Below are 14672 nucleotides of genomic sequence, written 5' to 3'. Positions count from 1 at the left end.
AGGCTTAGAGACCCTCTCTCACAGCCCCTTCACCCTGTAGACCCTGGCCCTCCAAGTGCACCCCATGTCTGAGTCCACCAGGGCCTGTGGCCCACAGGGCACCTCACACCGTCACCTCCCTCCTCTCCTGCTGGAGCTCCTCGGAAGAACCAGCCCTGCGTCCCAGCACCTCACGCTGACAGACACCTGCCACCCTTCCTGGGCCCGCTCGCTCACATCTGTGTGTCCCAGCCCGTGAGCTCCCTGCCTCCCCGCCGCTGCACCTCTGAGCCTGGCAGGCGCCGGACAAGTGCAGGGCAGGGCAGTGGGTGGACACCCACAGGTGTGTGACACCCGGGCTCCGCTGGGGGCGGGGAGCTGGTCCCCTCGGGGGCTGCTCTGCCTGCGGCCTGGACCTCGGAGGCCACCTGCCGTGTCCCCTGGCTCCTCCACCTGCAGAGGGCACACACAGAGGTGCTGCCATGGCCTGCTGCCCTCGTGAGGAAACAGGCACAGCCCTGCCCTTCACACGGTTCACTCGTGTTCCGCCTGACCCTGGACGGGGCCTGACTGAGTCCTGGGCCTGGAGGGCACCCGCCTAGCTGTGTGACCTCAGCTAGCCCCGCAACGCCCTTGGCCAGGCTAGTCCCATCCAGGCTGTCAGAGGCAAGGCTGACCCCCCTCAGCCTGGACCACCGTGCACACCCATCTGGTACCGACTCTTCCAAGGGCCTCTCTCAGCTGTGACTGTGCCAGTCTCAGGCTCTGACGTTCCTGAGCTACGTGGTCAAGTTCAAGTTCAAGTTTTTGGATTTGGTTACCTTGTTTTTAAATGTCAGTTTCACAAGTATAAAAAGAACATTAGCAACGTGATACGTGTTTAATGCAGAAACTTCAGAAAAGCAAGGATTACACCATTTAAGTCATCCGTGATCACACCACACCCGACATGCTGTATCTCCTGGCCCTTCCTTCACACACACACATGCTGCCACCACGACATCGAAGGCCATGCCTTCTCTCTTATAATGTCCAGAGCATTAGACACTATTCAAAAATGTGGTTTTAATGGCAGCACCATAATTTACGGACTTAGTCAATACAGTTGATGATTCAAATCTGATTCCAATTCTGTTGTGCTATTATAAACACCAGAGCAACGAAAATACGTTCAGCTAAGTCCATACACAAAGTTCAGGAAAGTTCCCACAGCAGAGTCATGAAGCCAGAGCAGACCACCGTTCTTGACCACTCTTGATGTATGTTTTGCCATAATGATCTCTGGAGAGGTCATCCCAATTTAGGCTCCTATCATCAGGATTTAATCTCTTTCTGTTACTTTCTCTAGGTACCAGGCTTTGCAAAAGCTGCTCAAGTTCACACATTTTTCAGGGCTTGCTCGTGAAGCCCCTCGCTTTACCTCCAGGCACGTCAGGGCTGTCCCTGGTCTGTTTTAGGCCAGGCTGCCCGCCCCTCCCTGCCCCGCCCACCATTCACCTGCAGCTCCTCCCGGAGCATGGCCTCCTCCAGTCTGTGTGTCAGCAGCTGGAAGGTGACGTGATTCTTCTCGCTTTGGGCCTGGTGGGTAAAGGCCTCCTCTACGAGCTGCAGGAACCTGTGGTTGAGTGGGACAGTTCATCCCTATACTTCTGACTCTGGAACAAAAAGGGAGAAAACACGGGTAGACAAGTTATTTTTTTAAGCCAGCAGCATCCCAGAGGTCCTCAACCAGGGGCACTCTTCTCCCCAGGGGATGCTTGGCAATCTTTGGAGACCATTTTGGTCATCTCAGCTGGGGGTGGGGTTGCTATTAGCAACTAGTGGGTGAGGCGCTTGCTCAGTGTCTGCAGAGTGATGGACTCTCAGGCCACTGGGCGGAGGATGAACTCTGATCCATCCCCCAAGAAACAAACACTGGACACCAGGATCGCTCACACCCCATCAACATCCCATCACTGCTCTGGAGAACTGGCATGATTTCCTCATTTCTCCCAGTTATTTCTGACATTATCTTACACAAGTTGAAGGAAAGAAAACCCCAAACCCTAGCTAAACCTGAGGCACGTGATTCTCTTCAAAAATCTGATCACTGTCATTAAACACAGCACACTGATGAAATCACCCACTTTGCAGACAGTGGATGCTGGACCCTGGCGGTGCGGCCTGGGATAAACAGCAGTCAGCAGGTGACACAAGGAAGTTCATTATCTCCAACCGTGTCACACGCCTTCACACAAACCATGTTTTGCTCCTCTGCTTTTCCTTAGCAATTGCTCTGGAGGCTGAGGGTCTGAAGCCCTCTGTGCCTCAGAGCAGGGTTCATGCACAGCTAGGTGGGTGCATCACTGTCACCCCAGAGTGGGTGTTTCCACCTTATCAGCCAGACTCGGGGAGGCAGGCAGCGGTGGGAAGAGGCAGATGGGAACGGCGGATCTCTCAGGGACACAAGGTCGGCAGGTGAAAATCTACTATGCTTCTATGTCCTGACAGTGAACGTGCTGAAACCCACGTGAAAAACAAAACACCATTTCTGCCCTGGCCTTGAAAGAGCCTGGAAGTCGTCACTCCCACCCTCCCAACAAGAACAAAGAAAAAGCTGAGTAACCAAAAGTCAACAACTCTCCTGAGAGCCATCAGAGAACTGAAGTCACAGGGCAAACCAATGCTCTGAAAACCAGAAAGAAAAACAGGCGACGAGCGTCACAGCTCACCAGGAGCCAAAGGCTGGAGGCCTAAACCAGGTGGCTGCTGTGGGTAGCACCGGGTCCACAAAGTCACCACTGTCTGCAGACAAGGCTGGCAGCAGGTAATTCACATAAATGTACTCGAAAGGTGGGGTCCTAATCCAATGGGACAGTGACTTTATAAGAAGACACAGTGAGAGGGGGCTCCCCACAAGCCTGGAAGAGCCTCACGGGAACCAAGCCAGCCCCGCTGTGATCGTGGCCTTGAGAACCTTGGGACAATAAACTCGGTAGTTTAAGCCGCCTGCTTGTGGCATTCTGTATGGAGCCTGAGCAGACTAGGACCGCGACTGTTTTGAAGTCCACAGAGCATTCTGCTCTCTGCCCTCGAGGGAAACCTCCTTCTTTACCAGAATCAGCGAGGGGAAGAGAATAGCCAAGTGGAGCCCCCTCTAGCTGTTCTGACTCAGAGTCACTCACCTACTGGAGTGGCTAAGAGTGACAATACCAAGTGTGGACAACGATGTGGGGCAACTGGACTTAGCATACACTGCTGGCGGGAACATAAACTGTTAGCAGCCGCTCTGGATAACAGCTGGGCAATTTCATATAAAACTAGACATGCAACTGCTGTACAGATCAGCAATTGCTCTCCTGGGCATTTGTCTTGTGAAATGAAAACCTACATCCACACAAAGACCTGCCTAGGAATGTTCATTGCAGCTTCTGTGACAGCCCCAAACTGGAATCAGCCCAGCCAACCTTTAAAAGGTGAGCATTAAGACAAGCTAGTTCCAAACTGGGAAAGGAGTACGTCAAGGTTGTATATTGTCACCCTGATTATTTAACTTATATGCAGAGTACATCACATGAAATGCCAGGCTGGATGAAGCACAAGCTGCAATCAAGATTGCCGGGAGAAATATCAATAACCTCAGATATGCAGATGACACCACCATTATGGCAGAAAGCAAAGAGGAACTGAAGAGCCTCTTGAAAATGAAAGAGGAGAGTGAAAAAGTTGGCTTAAAACTCAACACTCAAAAAACTAAGATCATGGCATCCGGTCCCATCACTTCATGGCAAATAGATGGGGAAATAATGGAAACAGTGACAGACTTTATTTTCTTGGGCTCCAGAATCACTGCAGATGGTGACTACAGCCATGAAATTAAAAGACGCTTGCTCCTTGGAAAAAAAGCTATGACCAACCTAGACAGCATTTTAAAAAGCTGACAAATGTCCGTCTAGCCAAACCTATGGTTTTTCCAATAGTCATGTATGGATGTGCGAGTTGGACCCTAAAGAAAGTTGAGTGCTGAAGAAGTGATGCTTTTGAACTGTGGTGTTGGAGAAGACTCTTGAGAGTCCCTTTTACTGCAAGGAGATCAGACCAGTCAATCCTAAAGGAAATCAGTTCTGAATATTCATTGGAAGGACTGATGCTGAAGCTGAAACTCCAATACTTTGGCCACCTGATGTGAAGAACTGACTCACTGGAAAAGACCATGATGCTGGGAAAGATTGAAGGCAGGAGGAGAAGGAGACGACAGAGAATGAGATGGTTGGATGGCATCACCGACTCGATGGACATGAGTCTGAGCAAGCTCTCGGTGTTGGTGATGGACAGAGAAGCCTGGCGTGCTGCAGTCCATGGGGTCGCAAAGAGTCGGACATGACTGAGCGACTGAACTGAACTGCAGACAAGCTGTGGGACATTAACGCCTTGGAATACCATCCAGTGACAGGAAGAAACTAACTGTGGACACATAGCAAGGAATCATGCTATGTGAGGAAAGGCAATCCCAAAGATCTCATTCTGTATGATTCCTTTTGTGTCACTTGTGAAACGATACAGTTTTGGAAATGAAGGACAGATAGTGGTTTTCAGGGGTTGGGGCTGGGGTAGGTGGGCAGAAAGGCAGATGGCAGATGTAGTTGTGAATGAACAATATGAAGGACCTTGTGGAGCTGCAGCTGTTCAATGTCGTGACTGTGGTTGTGGAGGGAATAAACCATGTAGACCTGACACCCACATGAGTACATGAGTAAAGGTGCGGCAGCATGTGGACTTTCTGGGGGTCCCATGGTTGAGAATCTGCCTTCCGAGGCAGGACACTCGGGTTCCATCCCTGGTTGGGGAACTAAGATGCCACGCGCTGTGGGGCAATGAAGCCCCTCCCCCAAGAAAAATAACCCCCCCCCAAAACTGGGGAAGTAAGACCTACGGATTGCATCAATGTCAGCAGCTGGACTGTGATACTCATCAAGGGCTGACTTGTGCCCCCTCACATCCCAATTCACATGTTGAAGCCCAAACCTCCAATATCGTATTGGGATACTGTACAGAGGGACTGCAGTTGGAGATGGGGTCTTGAAAGAGGTGATTAAGGTAAAACGAGGTCATATGAATCCAATGTAATGGTGCCCTAATAAGAGATGATGACACAGACACATCGGAGGGATGACCCTGTGTGGACACAGGGAGGACAGTTGTATACAAACCAAAGAGAGAGGCAGAGAGAGGCCTCAGAAGAAACCAGCCTTGCCCTGACCTTGAACTTCTAACTCCGAGAACTGTGAGGAAGTAAACTTCTCTTGTATAAGCCCCTCAGTCTGTGGCGCTTTGCTATGGCAGCCCTAGCAAACTAACACAGATCCTATACTAGTTTCATAAAATGTGACAACTGGGGGAAACTGGGCAAAGTGTATTGCTCTGTAATATATGTCTTATAACCACATGTGAGCCTGCAGTTATCAACAATAATTTCAATTTAAAAAAAAAGAATGACACATACAAGCTGTGTGAAGTGAAGTGAAAGAAGCTCAGTCGTGTCCGACTCTTTGTAACCCCGTGGACTATGCAGTCCATGGAATTCTCCAGGCCAGAATACTGGAGTGGGTAGCCTTTCCCTTCTCCAGGGGATCTTCCCAACCCAGGGAACAAACCCAGGTCTCCCGCACTGCAGGTGGATTCTTTACCAGCTGAGTCCCAAGGGGAGCCCTCCAAGCTGTGTGCTTCGGTACAAAAGCCAGGAAGTGAGACCAAGTGCAGAAAGCCTTGATTCATGGGGCAGAGGGAGACCAGTGTGGTGGGCAGTGCTGAAACAGAGTGAGAAGGGCATTCACGTGCAGGCTAAAGGGGACCGATCAAACAGTAAGTCCATCCACTGAGGATGATGCAAACCAGGCTTCTCACTGCTAGAGGCATAGTTATAAATATAGAAAGAGAGAAAACTACAATCATCCCTGTGATATTGGAATTGCAGAGTCTGGGTTTATGATTTTTCGAAGAGAGGTGTATAAATACATATACCTGAAACCACGTGCATGTGAGCATAATAAATACACACTCCCTAGTTCCATGCACTAACTGCGTTTGGACAGTGATGCCCCAGGAGCTGTGAGCACTCCCAGAACCCAAATCTTGGTCTCCAAGTACCATTCTGAGCTAAAAGTCACCAAGGATTCCTTGGAGAAGTGGCTGCTTCCAGGGCTGGGGCAAGGGAAGTACCAGAGGAACCTGGAATATCATGGGACACTAGAAAGTAAGGAAGGGCTCAAATAATGACCAGGACCTGTCTGGAGGGCCCAGAACTCACCCTGAGGGGGCTCTTATTGGCCAAATCTGGGACAAGTGAGCATGAAAGTAAATACTGATGGTAACATATTACAACCCATTGAATAAAACAGGGACAAAACTGGGTGCGAGTTTGATGAAGAACAGGACATTCACATCATATCAAAGGATTTTCCCATAAAATGTTCAGTAATTACCAAGGGGAAAGGAACTTTGTGAAGAAGCGTGGCCAACACCACCCGACAAAGAATCTAAGGACATCACTAAAGCTTGTGCCCCCAGACAGGATGGAATGAGAAGGGGATATTCCCACATAATCTGAATCCAATTATAAGGAAGTTCTAGACACACCGAAACAACTGCTTATAACCTTCAAAAGCACCAGGTCCTAAGAACAAGGACAGGCAGACTGAAGCCACACGAGGTCCTGGTTGTAGCTGACGGGACCACAACCCGTCATATCCATACTGATTTCCCAACTTGGAGTGGGAGGGGGCTGATGGGCCAGCAACTCTTGTAACTTTCATTAAAATGTTCTGTGTTTCCTTTCTGTAAGTTTGAGATTATTTCAAAACAATGGAAAAGAGAGGGGGACATCAGTTTCACGCCAGGGGTCAATACTTAACCTGTGTGCAGAGCTCTTCTCTCTCAGAGCAGGCCTTTTCCTTGTCTCTCTTTAAAACCTCAATTTCCTCCCTGTTGAAGAAGCAAAGTTCACCGTATCACTGACCAGCCATCGCTCACAGTCACCAGGGTGGCTCGGTTTGTACACCTGTTCTCGAGACCCTACAACCACTAGTCTGTCACTGTCCTGCACTGTTACTGATGCTGGTCCAATTAAGATCCCAGTGTGGGGACCAGAGGAAGCCTGCCAGCACTGAGAACAAACCCTCCACGACATTCCTCAGCTGCACAGCACATGTTAATCTCTCTCTAGCACGTGGGAGTGCTCTTCACACCCAGAAGCACAACAATCAACACAGCCTTACATTTGCTGATGTCTGCTGTCAAAAGGGTCCCAGCACCAAACTTAGGGGAAATGGTTCCTGGAGGGAAGAAACCTTTCGGATTTCAGAACTGCTGTAACATAACAGTGACCATCGCTTGGTGACCATCCACTCTGGATTCCACACTTTAATCGTCAGGCACTTTTATCAAATCAACACCACATTCTCGGCAGTTTAGAGCTGAGCTCATTTGAATTTTATTAAAAAAAAAAAAAAAAGCCAAACCCTTCTTAGATGAGGCTCTGATGGTGAAAGCTGAAATCCACTGAGAGGTATCCCTCCACAATACCCACAGCTCCTGCCTCAGTGCTCAGGCCCCTGCCCTAGACCCCTGACTCTGACACACTGAAATCCACAGACCAGGAATGAACCTTGGACAAAAGCACAGCTGAAATCATTATCAGGAAAAGAACAAACAGATTCTACTGGCCCAGGAAGGTTGTAAGAGGCCCTCGTGCCCCTCCAGGAATGCAGGATGCCTCCTCTGACCCTTGAGCACGCTGTGGAGTATTTCTGTAGGACGCCTGAGCCCTCCCGTGTCCATCAAGACTGGTCAGAGGGCAGCACAGTTCCCTGCTGACTGTTCCTGGAATGTGGGTTATCTGTGAACACGTCCCACTTTCAACAGTAACGCCTTCTGAGCTTCTTCTACGATGAGCAAACCGTGTCCGGGATGGGTGGTTGGGGTGGGACCACTGAGCCGGCCCTTACCTCTGTGCAGCCTCCGTCCTTTCTGAAGCTTCAAGCTCTTGTCGGATCCTCCCCAGCTCATTTTTCAATAGCACGTTTTCTTCAGAAAGCTTTTCCAACTCAATTCTGGATAACAAATTTTAAAAAGAAAGAAGAGTGGGAATTCCAGGAGCTGGTCACCCGACAGAGTATGCTCTTGCAATGACCCCCAGCCACACTTTCCTTTCCTGGATGAGGACACAGGGCACCAGCTCCTTCCCTGTTGCCAGTGTTAACCTGCTCTGGTTTGCATCTCCCAAGAGATAAGCTACAGAAAAACAGAGCTTTCTTAGCTCCTAAAAGAGCCATTGACTAGTGTATTCGGCACCTTGGTACTCTGTGTTTACAGCTGGCCTGTTCCTGCATCTCCTTACCTTCACTGAAATGTCCGCATGCTCACAGCTGGCACCAATGCAAGATGCTGGGTGACAGTCCTCACGAGGTTGTTGCAAGGAAATCCCCCCCCAGGGACCCCGAGCACAAAGCTGAGGAACACAAGGACTCAGGAAGCTGAATCCTATGGGGCGTGCCCCTTATCCTACACCCCGAGGTCAGCACTGGAGGAAACTGGAAAGATGCCCGAATCAGTGGACGGAGGGGGATCCGATGCAATGTGGAACCTTCAGGAGGGGAAAGTAAGCACTGACAGAGGATGCCCAGGCCAAGTCTGCCTGGAGCCCCTGGCTTCCGATGCTCTTAGTCTCCCTGGAAGGTAACTCCATTGATGTGCAACAGATGAGCAACTGACCAATACAGATCACAGGGAGGCAGCTTGAAACCCACGCCTGCTGCCCAGAAAACCTATCCTTAATATATGTTGGTCTCACTGACATTTATTCCCCTGAACGTTAGGTCTTTATCTGGCATTACCTTCTAGTTTGTTCAATCTAAAAGTATTCAAAGCACATGACCTCATATGTTTAATGTATTATTCTTATAATATCAAGCATAAGTATTTCCTTCATAAGCATAAGTACGATTTCATTCTCGTGAGGAACTAAAGAGAAAAATTAAGACAAAGAAGAATGGAATTTTAAAAGACGTGAAGGGTTTCAAGAAGCGTGATCACAAATGAGGTCTGTGTTTTGAACTGTCATTCAGGCTCCTGGATGGAAAACAAAATTGATTCAAGGGAGGTGTGTGTGTGTGTATGTGGGTGGTGGGGCGGGGTGGGGGTAGGGGGTTCTGTTTCCAGGTTCCTGGACTTTGAATAAGATGGTGGTTGCCTTATCCCAGTCCTCCACATTCACCAGCCAACCAGAGCCTGTGCAAAGCTGACCATCTAATGTGCGGTGTCCTTACAGAAAACAAGGTGATAGAAACCTCCAGGGGCCTTTATACAAAAACCTGAATGCTGAAACCAAAGCTGTGAGCATTAAGCAACACAAAGATGGGGTTACCCCGAGGCCAACACCTACATCAGTGTGGAGAGACCACCCCAGGAGCGCATGTGCTGGGCTGGTTCCCTGGAAGAGGTTAAAGGGGTCTCAGTTTAAGAGGCTCCCAAGTTGTCTTAGCAAAAGCAAAACACATCCTTTCTGCAGGGAGAACCCTCTACGACAGCTCTCAGGATTCCCAGAGAGAAACATCATGTAAGCATGAGCTCACAATCAAAGGTCACCACAACATCTGTGGGAAAGGACCACTTATGAGAGTCAGAAGAAGCCAAAACCACAGAATTAGATCCCAGATATTGGAATCGTCCGACACAAACTTGGGATAAATATTATTAAATGTTTACTTACATAAAAGATGGAAATAGAAAATGGACAAGCAAGCAACAAGAAGCTATCAGAAACGATCAGGCAGGACCAAATAGAATGTTTGAAAATGAAAACAAAATCAGTGTCAACATAAAAGCTCACTGGTGGATTAGATATAACTGAAGAAAGAATCACTGACCTGGAACACAGAGATATGAAAAAAGTACCCAGAACATGACATGTACAGAAAAGAAGATGGAAGAAATGAAAGAGAGGTTAAGAAAAGGAGGAAAAGTGAGAAGATCTAATATCACACATCCAGCTGAAAAGGCCACTGAGGGGAGAGGCAATATTTTACAAAGAATGGCTGAAATGTTTTCATAGGACACAAATCTATATATTCAGCAGGCACAATATTTCTAAGTATGGTAAGTAGAAAGAAAACCGCATCTATGCCCTATGGCTCAACAATTCCATTCTTAGGTATACTACCACCGAGAACAAAAAAATGGGGCTCCCCAGAGCCCCCCAGGGGTTCCCACTCTCCTGAATTGGAACAGTGACCCTGGGGGACGTGTTCTGGGTGCTGGTGACACATGTGTCCAATTCATCAACAATTCTTCCAACTGTACACACGCGTGTATTTGTTTGTGTGTGTGCATATAACACTTCGATAAAAAGTTAAAACGAATGAAATACACACCTAAACACACCAAAGAAAAACCACAAAAGATGGAGAAGCTAATAGCAACCAGAGGACACAACTCAGATCACCTCCTGTGGGGACAGAAAACCAGCCTCTAAAAGACGTCTGCATCCAGAACCTACAAATGTGCTATTTCATAACAAAGGGGAATCAATGCAACAAAGAGAATTAAAGCTGCTAATTCACTGCCCTTAGATGGAAAGAGTGTCCTAGACTGTCCACTAGGACCCTCCACTGTGGAAGAGCAGGCAGAAGAACGGGAGTCAGGATGGAGTGCGAGGAGGATCAGCCAGTCACTGCTGGCATTAGAGGAGGAAGGTGTGGATCAAGAATGGGGAGCCTACAGGTTTCCTCCAGAGCTTCCAGAAAGGAAGGCGGCTGCCAACACTGAGATTCCCGCCCAGTTGTAGCCACTTCTGATTTCCAGGATCGAGCACCATGAAATCCTAAGTTGTGATGCTTGAAGCCTCTGACTTCCTGGTAACTCTTCACCGCAGCAATAGAAAATGGATGCTCACACAGAGCAGCCTGCCCAGGGCAGAGGGCAGAGGGCAGCCTTCAACTGAGCGCCAAGGTTGGTGCTCCTAGGAAGACCAGCCTTCAGAAATGGGAGAGAATCTGAGACATTTTCAGAGAAACAAAAACTGAGGGAATGTACTCCAAAGACAGTTTCACGATAGGCCACACATCAGAGTAAAGAAGACGGTCCCATAAAGAAGGCATCTAACCAGGCACCCAAGCTGAGGACCATTCAGTAAAACTCCTGGTCTGGAGTTTTGAAAAATGTCCATGTCCAAATGCCTTGAAACAATCTACCAGGACAGACCCACGAGAAAACATAAGATCTGAACAGGCCTGCAATAAGGGTTACAGATGCCGGAGAATGGAGCCTTCTCCACCCACCCCCCTGGGGCTGAAAGCTGCAAACACCTGTCTCACTCCCGGCCGCACCCCCGGCTGTGACAGCACGTGGCAGGTGCCCAGGAAACCCTGTCCGATGATCCAGACACCACTGAGACTGGAACTGTGATGTTAGCTGTGGGGCCAACAAGCCAAGGCGTGCCGCAAGTCAGGAGAAGCAGAGAGGACCAGCACAGCCCAGCGGGCCCGGGGGCTGGGTGGAGGACTAGGACAGCACTGGGCTCCTGTGCCTGTCCACAGGGAAGTGCCCGAGACAGACGGCAGAGAGGCCGTGTGGCCGCTGGGCTGTCCAAGGCCCCCGAGTGTGCCTGGGGCCTGATGTGGACTCGCAGGTCCACTGGGCCCGAGACCAGCCTTCGATCGCAGCCGCAATAGTAACAGTGAGTCCACACGTTCACCTGAGGCTCTGTGCCACTTGTGAGGCCCAGCACCACCTCTGCTTCATGGAACAGGGAATTCAGAAGTCAGCCCACCACAACCAAGGCTCCACCCCTGTGTCGGAGGCAGAGGCCTAGAGCAAGGTGTAGAGGGTGATAAACACTCCAGGCGCCTCAGGGAGAAGTGAGCGGGGGTCTGGGAACAGAGCCTGGGGCTATTGGCTATGCTAGCATTTTCCTTCTCAAGCTGGGAGGTGCACTGACATTTGTTCCTTGGCTTATCATAAATCCCACATGATCTGTTTTCCGGTGAAGCAGCGTGCCACGGTCACCTAGCACGCAGAAGCTGGCGCCTCAGTGGAGACACCTGTGTGTGCAGTAGGCCAGCGTCCTCTGCCCAGACAAGGGACACAACACCTGACAAAGCCTCTGTCTCCACAGCACGTGGGGACCTTGCGGGAGTGCTGTGTGGACGCTCACAGGGCCAAAAGACATAGTGCACAGAGCCGCAACCACAACACACAGCTGTGCCCGGCTTGCAGTAGCCCGGGACATCTCCTGGGTGGTGCTGTGAGGCTCCTGGAAAAGACCTTCTAGCGTCCTGGGCTCCTGAGATGGAGTGGGCGCCGGCCCGAGCCCCAGGGGGGCGGGGAGGAGGGCCAGGCCGCACAGCTGAGCGCTGCCATCACCGGGCTCACAGCCCGCCTCTCCACCTTCAGCCTCCCCTCAGGCCTCTCCAGCCCCCAGCTTCCTGGTGGGGCAGAGGATGGGCGTGTGGGCCCTTCTTCTCTAGCACAGAAGATCATGTTCCAGTTCTCCAAATAAACCTTTTCTCTCCTTTGCTCACAAATCTCAGTTTTTTTCAAGAACTCCACTAACCCAAACTAAAGGCCTGTCCCATTACTTGGGGGCATTTAGGCCTTTTATCCACCTCCCCAGGAGCCTCGAGATGACGGATGATGGAGACTATTTCTAAAGTCAGACTCTTTGGGACTTCCTTGGCAGTCCAGTGGTGAAGACGCCACGCGTCCACCACAGGGGCACAGGTTCAATCCCTGAGGGAACTAAAGTGAGGGAACTAAGATCTCTCACGCCATGCGTACAGTGTGGCAGAAAGAAAAGTCAGAGCTTTTGTAAAATAACCTGTTCTTTTAGGGCTCACCACTCAGGTAACAAGGACTTGTGATTCTGAACAATCTGCCCAAATTCAATTTCCAATTCGGGTTCTGGGCAACAAACCCTGGACCTGAGATCCCACAAGGCCAGGGTGGCGGACCTGAGCCGCTGGAGCGCCTCCTGCAGCCGCGCCCTCTCCTGGCTCAGCCACCAGCTCTGCCCTCCTCTGCAGCTGTTCCCGCAGGCCTCGGACTACCTCCTGCGACTCCGCATGCAGCGTCGCCAGCTCGGCCTTCTGACCCTGCAGCACGCCAACCTCGAGCTGGAAGGCCCGCTCCAGCTGCCTCCTCTCCTCTGCAAAGGCCCTTTTCGTCACCTCCATTTCCCTCTTGTGGTCATTAATCTGAGGAGAGAGCAGGAGTGATGTCGACTGGGGGCTCCCAAACACAATTCACTTGACGAATCAAAGCTGCAGGGCTCAGCACCCAAACAGCGGGTGGCCCAGCTTCAACAGGGTGCCGGGGCCCGTGAAAGGCTCCCCACGGCTTGTGTGGGCGCCTGCTTCCGTCACTTCCTGTAACCTCCACTGCAGCCTTGGGGGCAGGCCCTGCAGGCACAGAAGGGAGGCTGGTGGCCCGGCAGGTAGCCGCAGGAGGAGGGCAGGGGGGAACACCACCTCCACGAGGCCTGGAAGGCAAGGCCACAGCAGGCACCCAGGGGCAGGACCACCCTGTGGCCATGGTGACATCTGACGACCTGTGGGACCATCTCTCCACAAACCCCACCACAATTGAGTATCAGAGCAAGAGACACATTCACCCAAGAAGACAGGCTTGGCCAGGGTGGCCTAGGAGCCCCTGCGTGCTAAGCTGCTTCAGTTGTGTCCGAGTCTGTGTGACCCTGTGGACTGTCGCCCACCAGGCTCCTTTGTCCATGGGGTTCTCCAGGTAAGAAGACTGGAGTGCTTGCCATGCTCTCCTCCAGGGGATCTTCCCAACCCAGGGCTCCAACCTGCATCTCTTATGTCTCCTGTATTGGTGACCTATCTCCTCTTTCCCTCTAGCGCCACCTGGGGAGCCCCTGGCGTAGGGCAATCCCAGGAACTAAGATTCTGCTCCCAGAATCTGCTTCAGGTGGAACAGAGCCAGGGCTGTGACCTCCCAGCGCAGGGCAAACAGGGAGGTCTGGCCTCTGCACCAGCCTCCGGACAGGGGAGGGACCCTGCTCCATTCCGTTATTAGCTATTCTTTCTGTCCTGTCTCCTTCCAAAGGGGGTGGAGGCAGAAAGTCAAGGTCACCCATATTCCCTGCAAGCCTCAGTCCCCCTGAGCGCGCTTACTATGGGCAGACATATGCGCAGACGCGTCTCAGCAGCAGAAGTTCCCCGACCTCTGTGGCCTCCCTCAGTCCCCCGACCTTGGTCTCCAGCTGGATCTTGACTTCTTGGTAACGCGCCTTCAGCTACTCCAGTATGATCTCTGTTTCGATACTCGCTGGGGCGGAATCACCCACGAACGTGACGGTGCCTGAAAATAAGAGGACATGTCCATTGATGTTCTGCCCAGGACACCACGGGATCCGATCCAAACTCCAAGCCGACCCTGGGGGAAGCACAGCCTTCCGTGGGCCCTTTCTGCAAGAAGAGGGCGGCGCTGGTGCTGAGAGGCCACGGGGACAAACCTCTTGATTCTGCTGTTTACAATTGAAACAGCAGAGCCCTTTATCAGTTCATAACTGCTGAGTGCATATCTGTTGCATGAAATGAAGGACTTGGGAACCTGAGTGCAGGACCTTCCATTTCCCTTACATTTACTGCAGACCTCTTGCACATCAGTTCCCCATTCATCAGTATCTATCCTTAAACACAGTC

General features: G+C 50.9%; 1 protein-coding gene across 10 annotated transcripts in view; it reads right to left on the bottom strand.

Annotated features, from left to right (window-relative positions):
• Positions 1 to 14301, bottom strand: part of LOC145532776 (ninein-like protein) — a 71132-nt gene extending 56831 nt beyond the window's left edge. For 4 of the 10 annotated variants that reach the window (XR_014073524.1, XR_014073521.1, XR_014073523.1 and 1 more), the window contains exons 1-3: positions 13059 to 13155; positions 7962 to 8066; positions 1477 to 1634 (exon numbers count right to left, since the gene is read on the bottom strand). Coding sequence is in view for 3 of the 10 variants with exons in the window: in XM_081558531.1 (XP_081414657.1) it covers positions 1477 to 1634; positions 7962 to 8066; positions 13059 to 13075 (280 nt within the window). In the remaining 7 variants the exon portion in view is untranslated. Of the gene's footprint in view, positions 1 to 1476; positions 1635 to 6864; positions 6940 to 7961; positions 8067 to 8353; positions 11304 to 13058; positions 13206 to 14218 lie in introns of those variants that run through there. The other 6 variants (XR_014073519.1, XR_014073518.1, XM_081558529.1 and 3 more) reach the window with 4 other exon arrangements.
• Between the last annotated feature and the right edge of the window lie 371 nt (positions 14302 to 14672).

The sequence above is a fragment of the Giraffa tippelskirchi genome, chromosome 13 (genome assembly GCF_054371585.1).
Source record: "Giraffa tippelskirchi isolate mGirTip1 chromosome 13, T2T-mGirTip1v1.2.pri, whole genome shotgun sequence".
NCBI classification, from domain to species: Eukaryota; Metazoa; Chordata; class Mammalia; order Artiodactyla; family Giraffidae; genus Giraffa; species Giraffa tippelskirchi.
The sequence above is the reverse complement of the archived record's forward strand: the minus strand, read 5'-3'. Positions and strand labels throughout refer to the sequence as shown.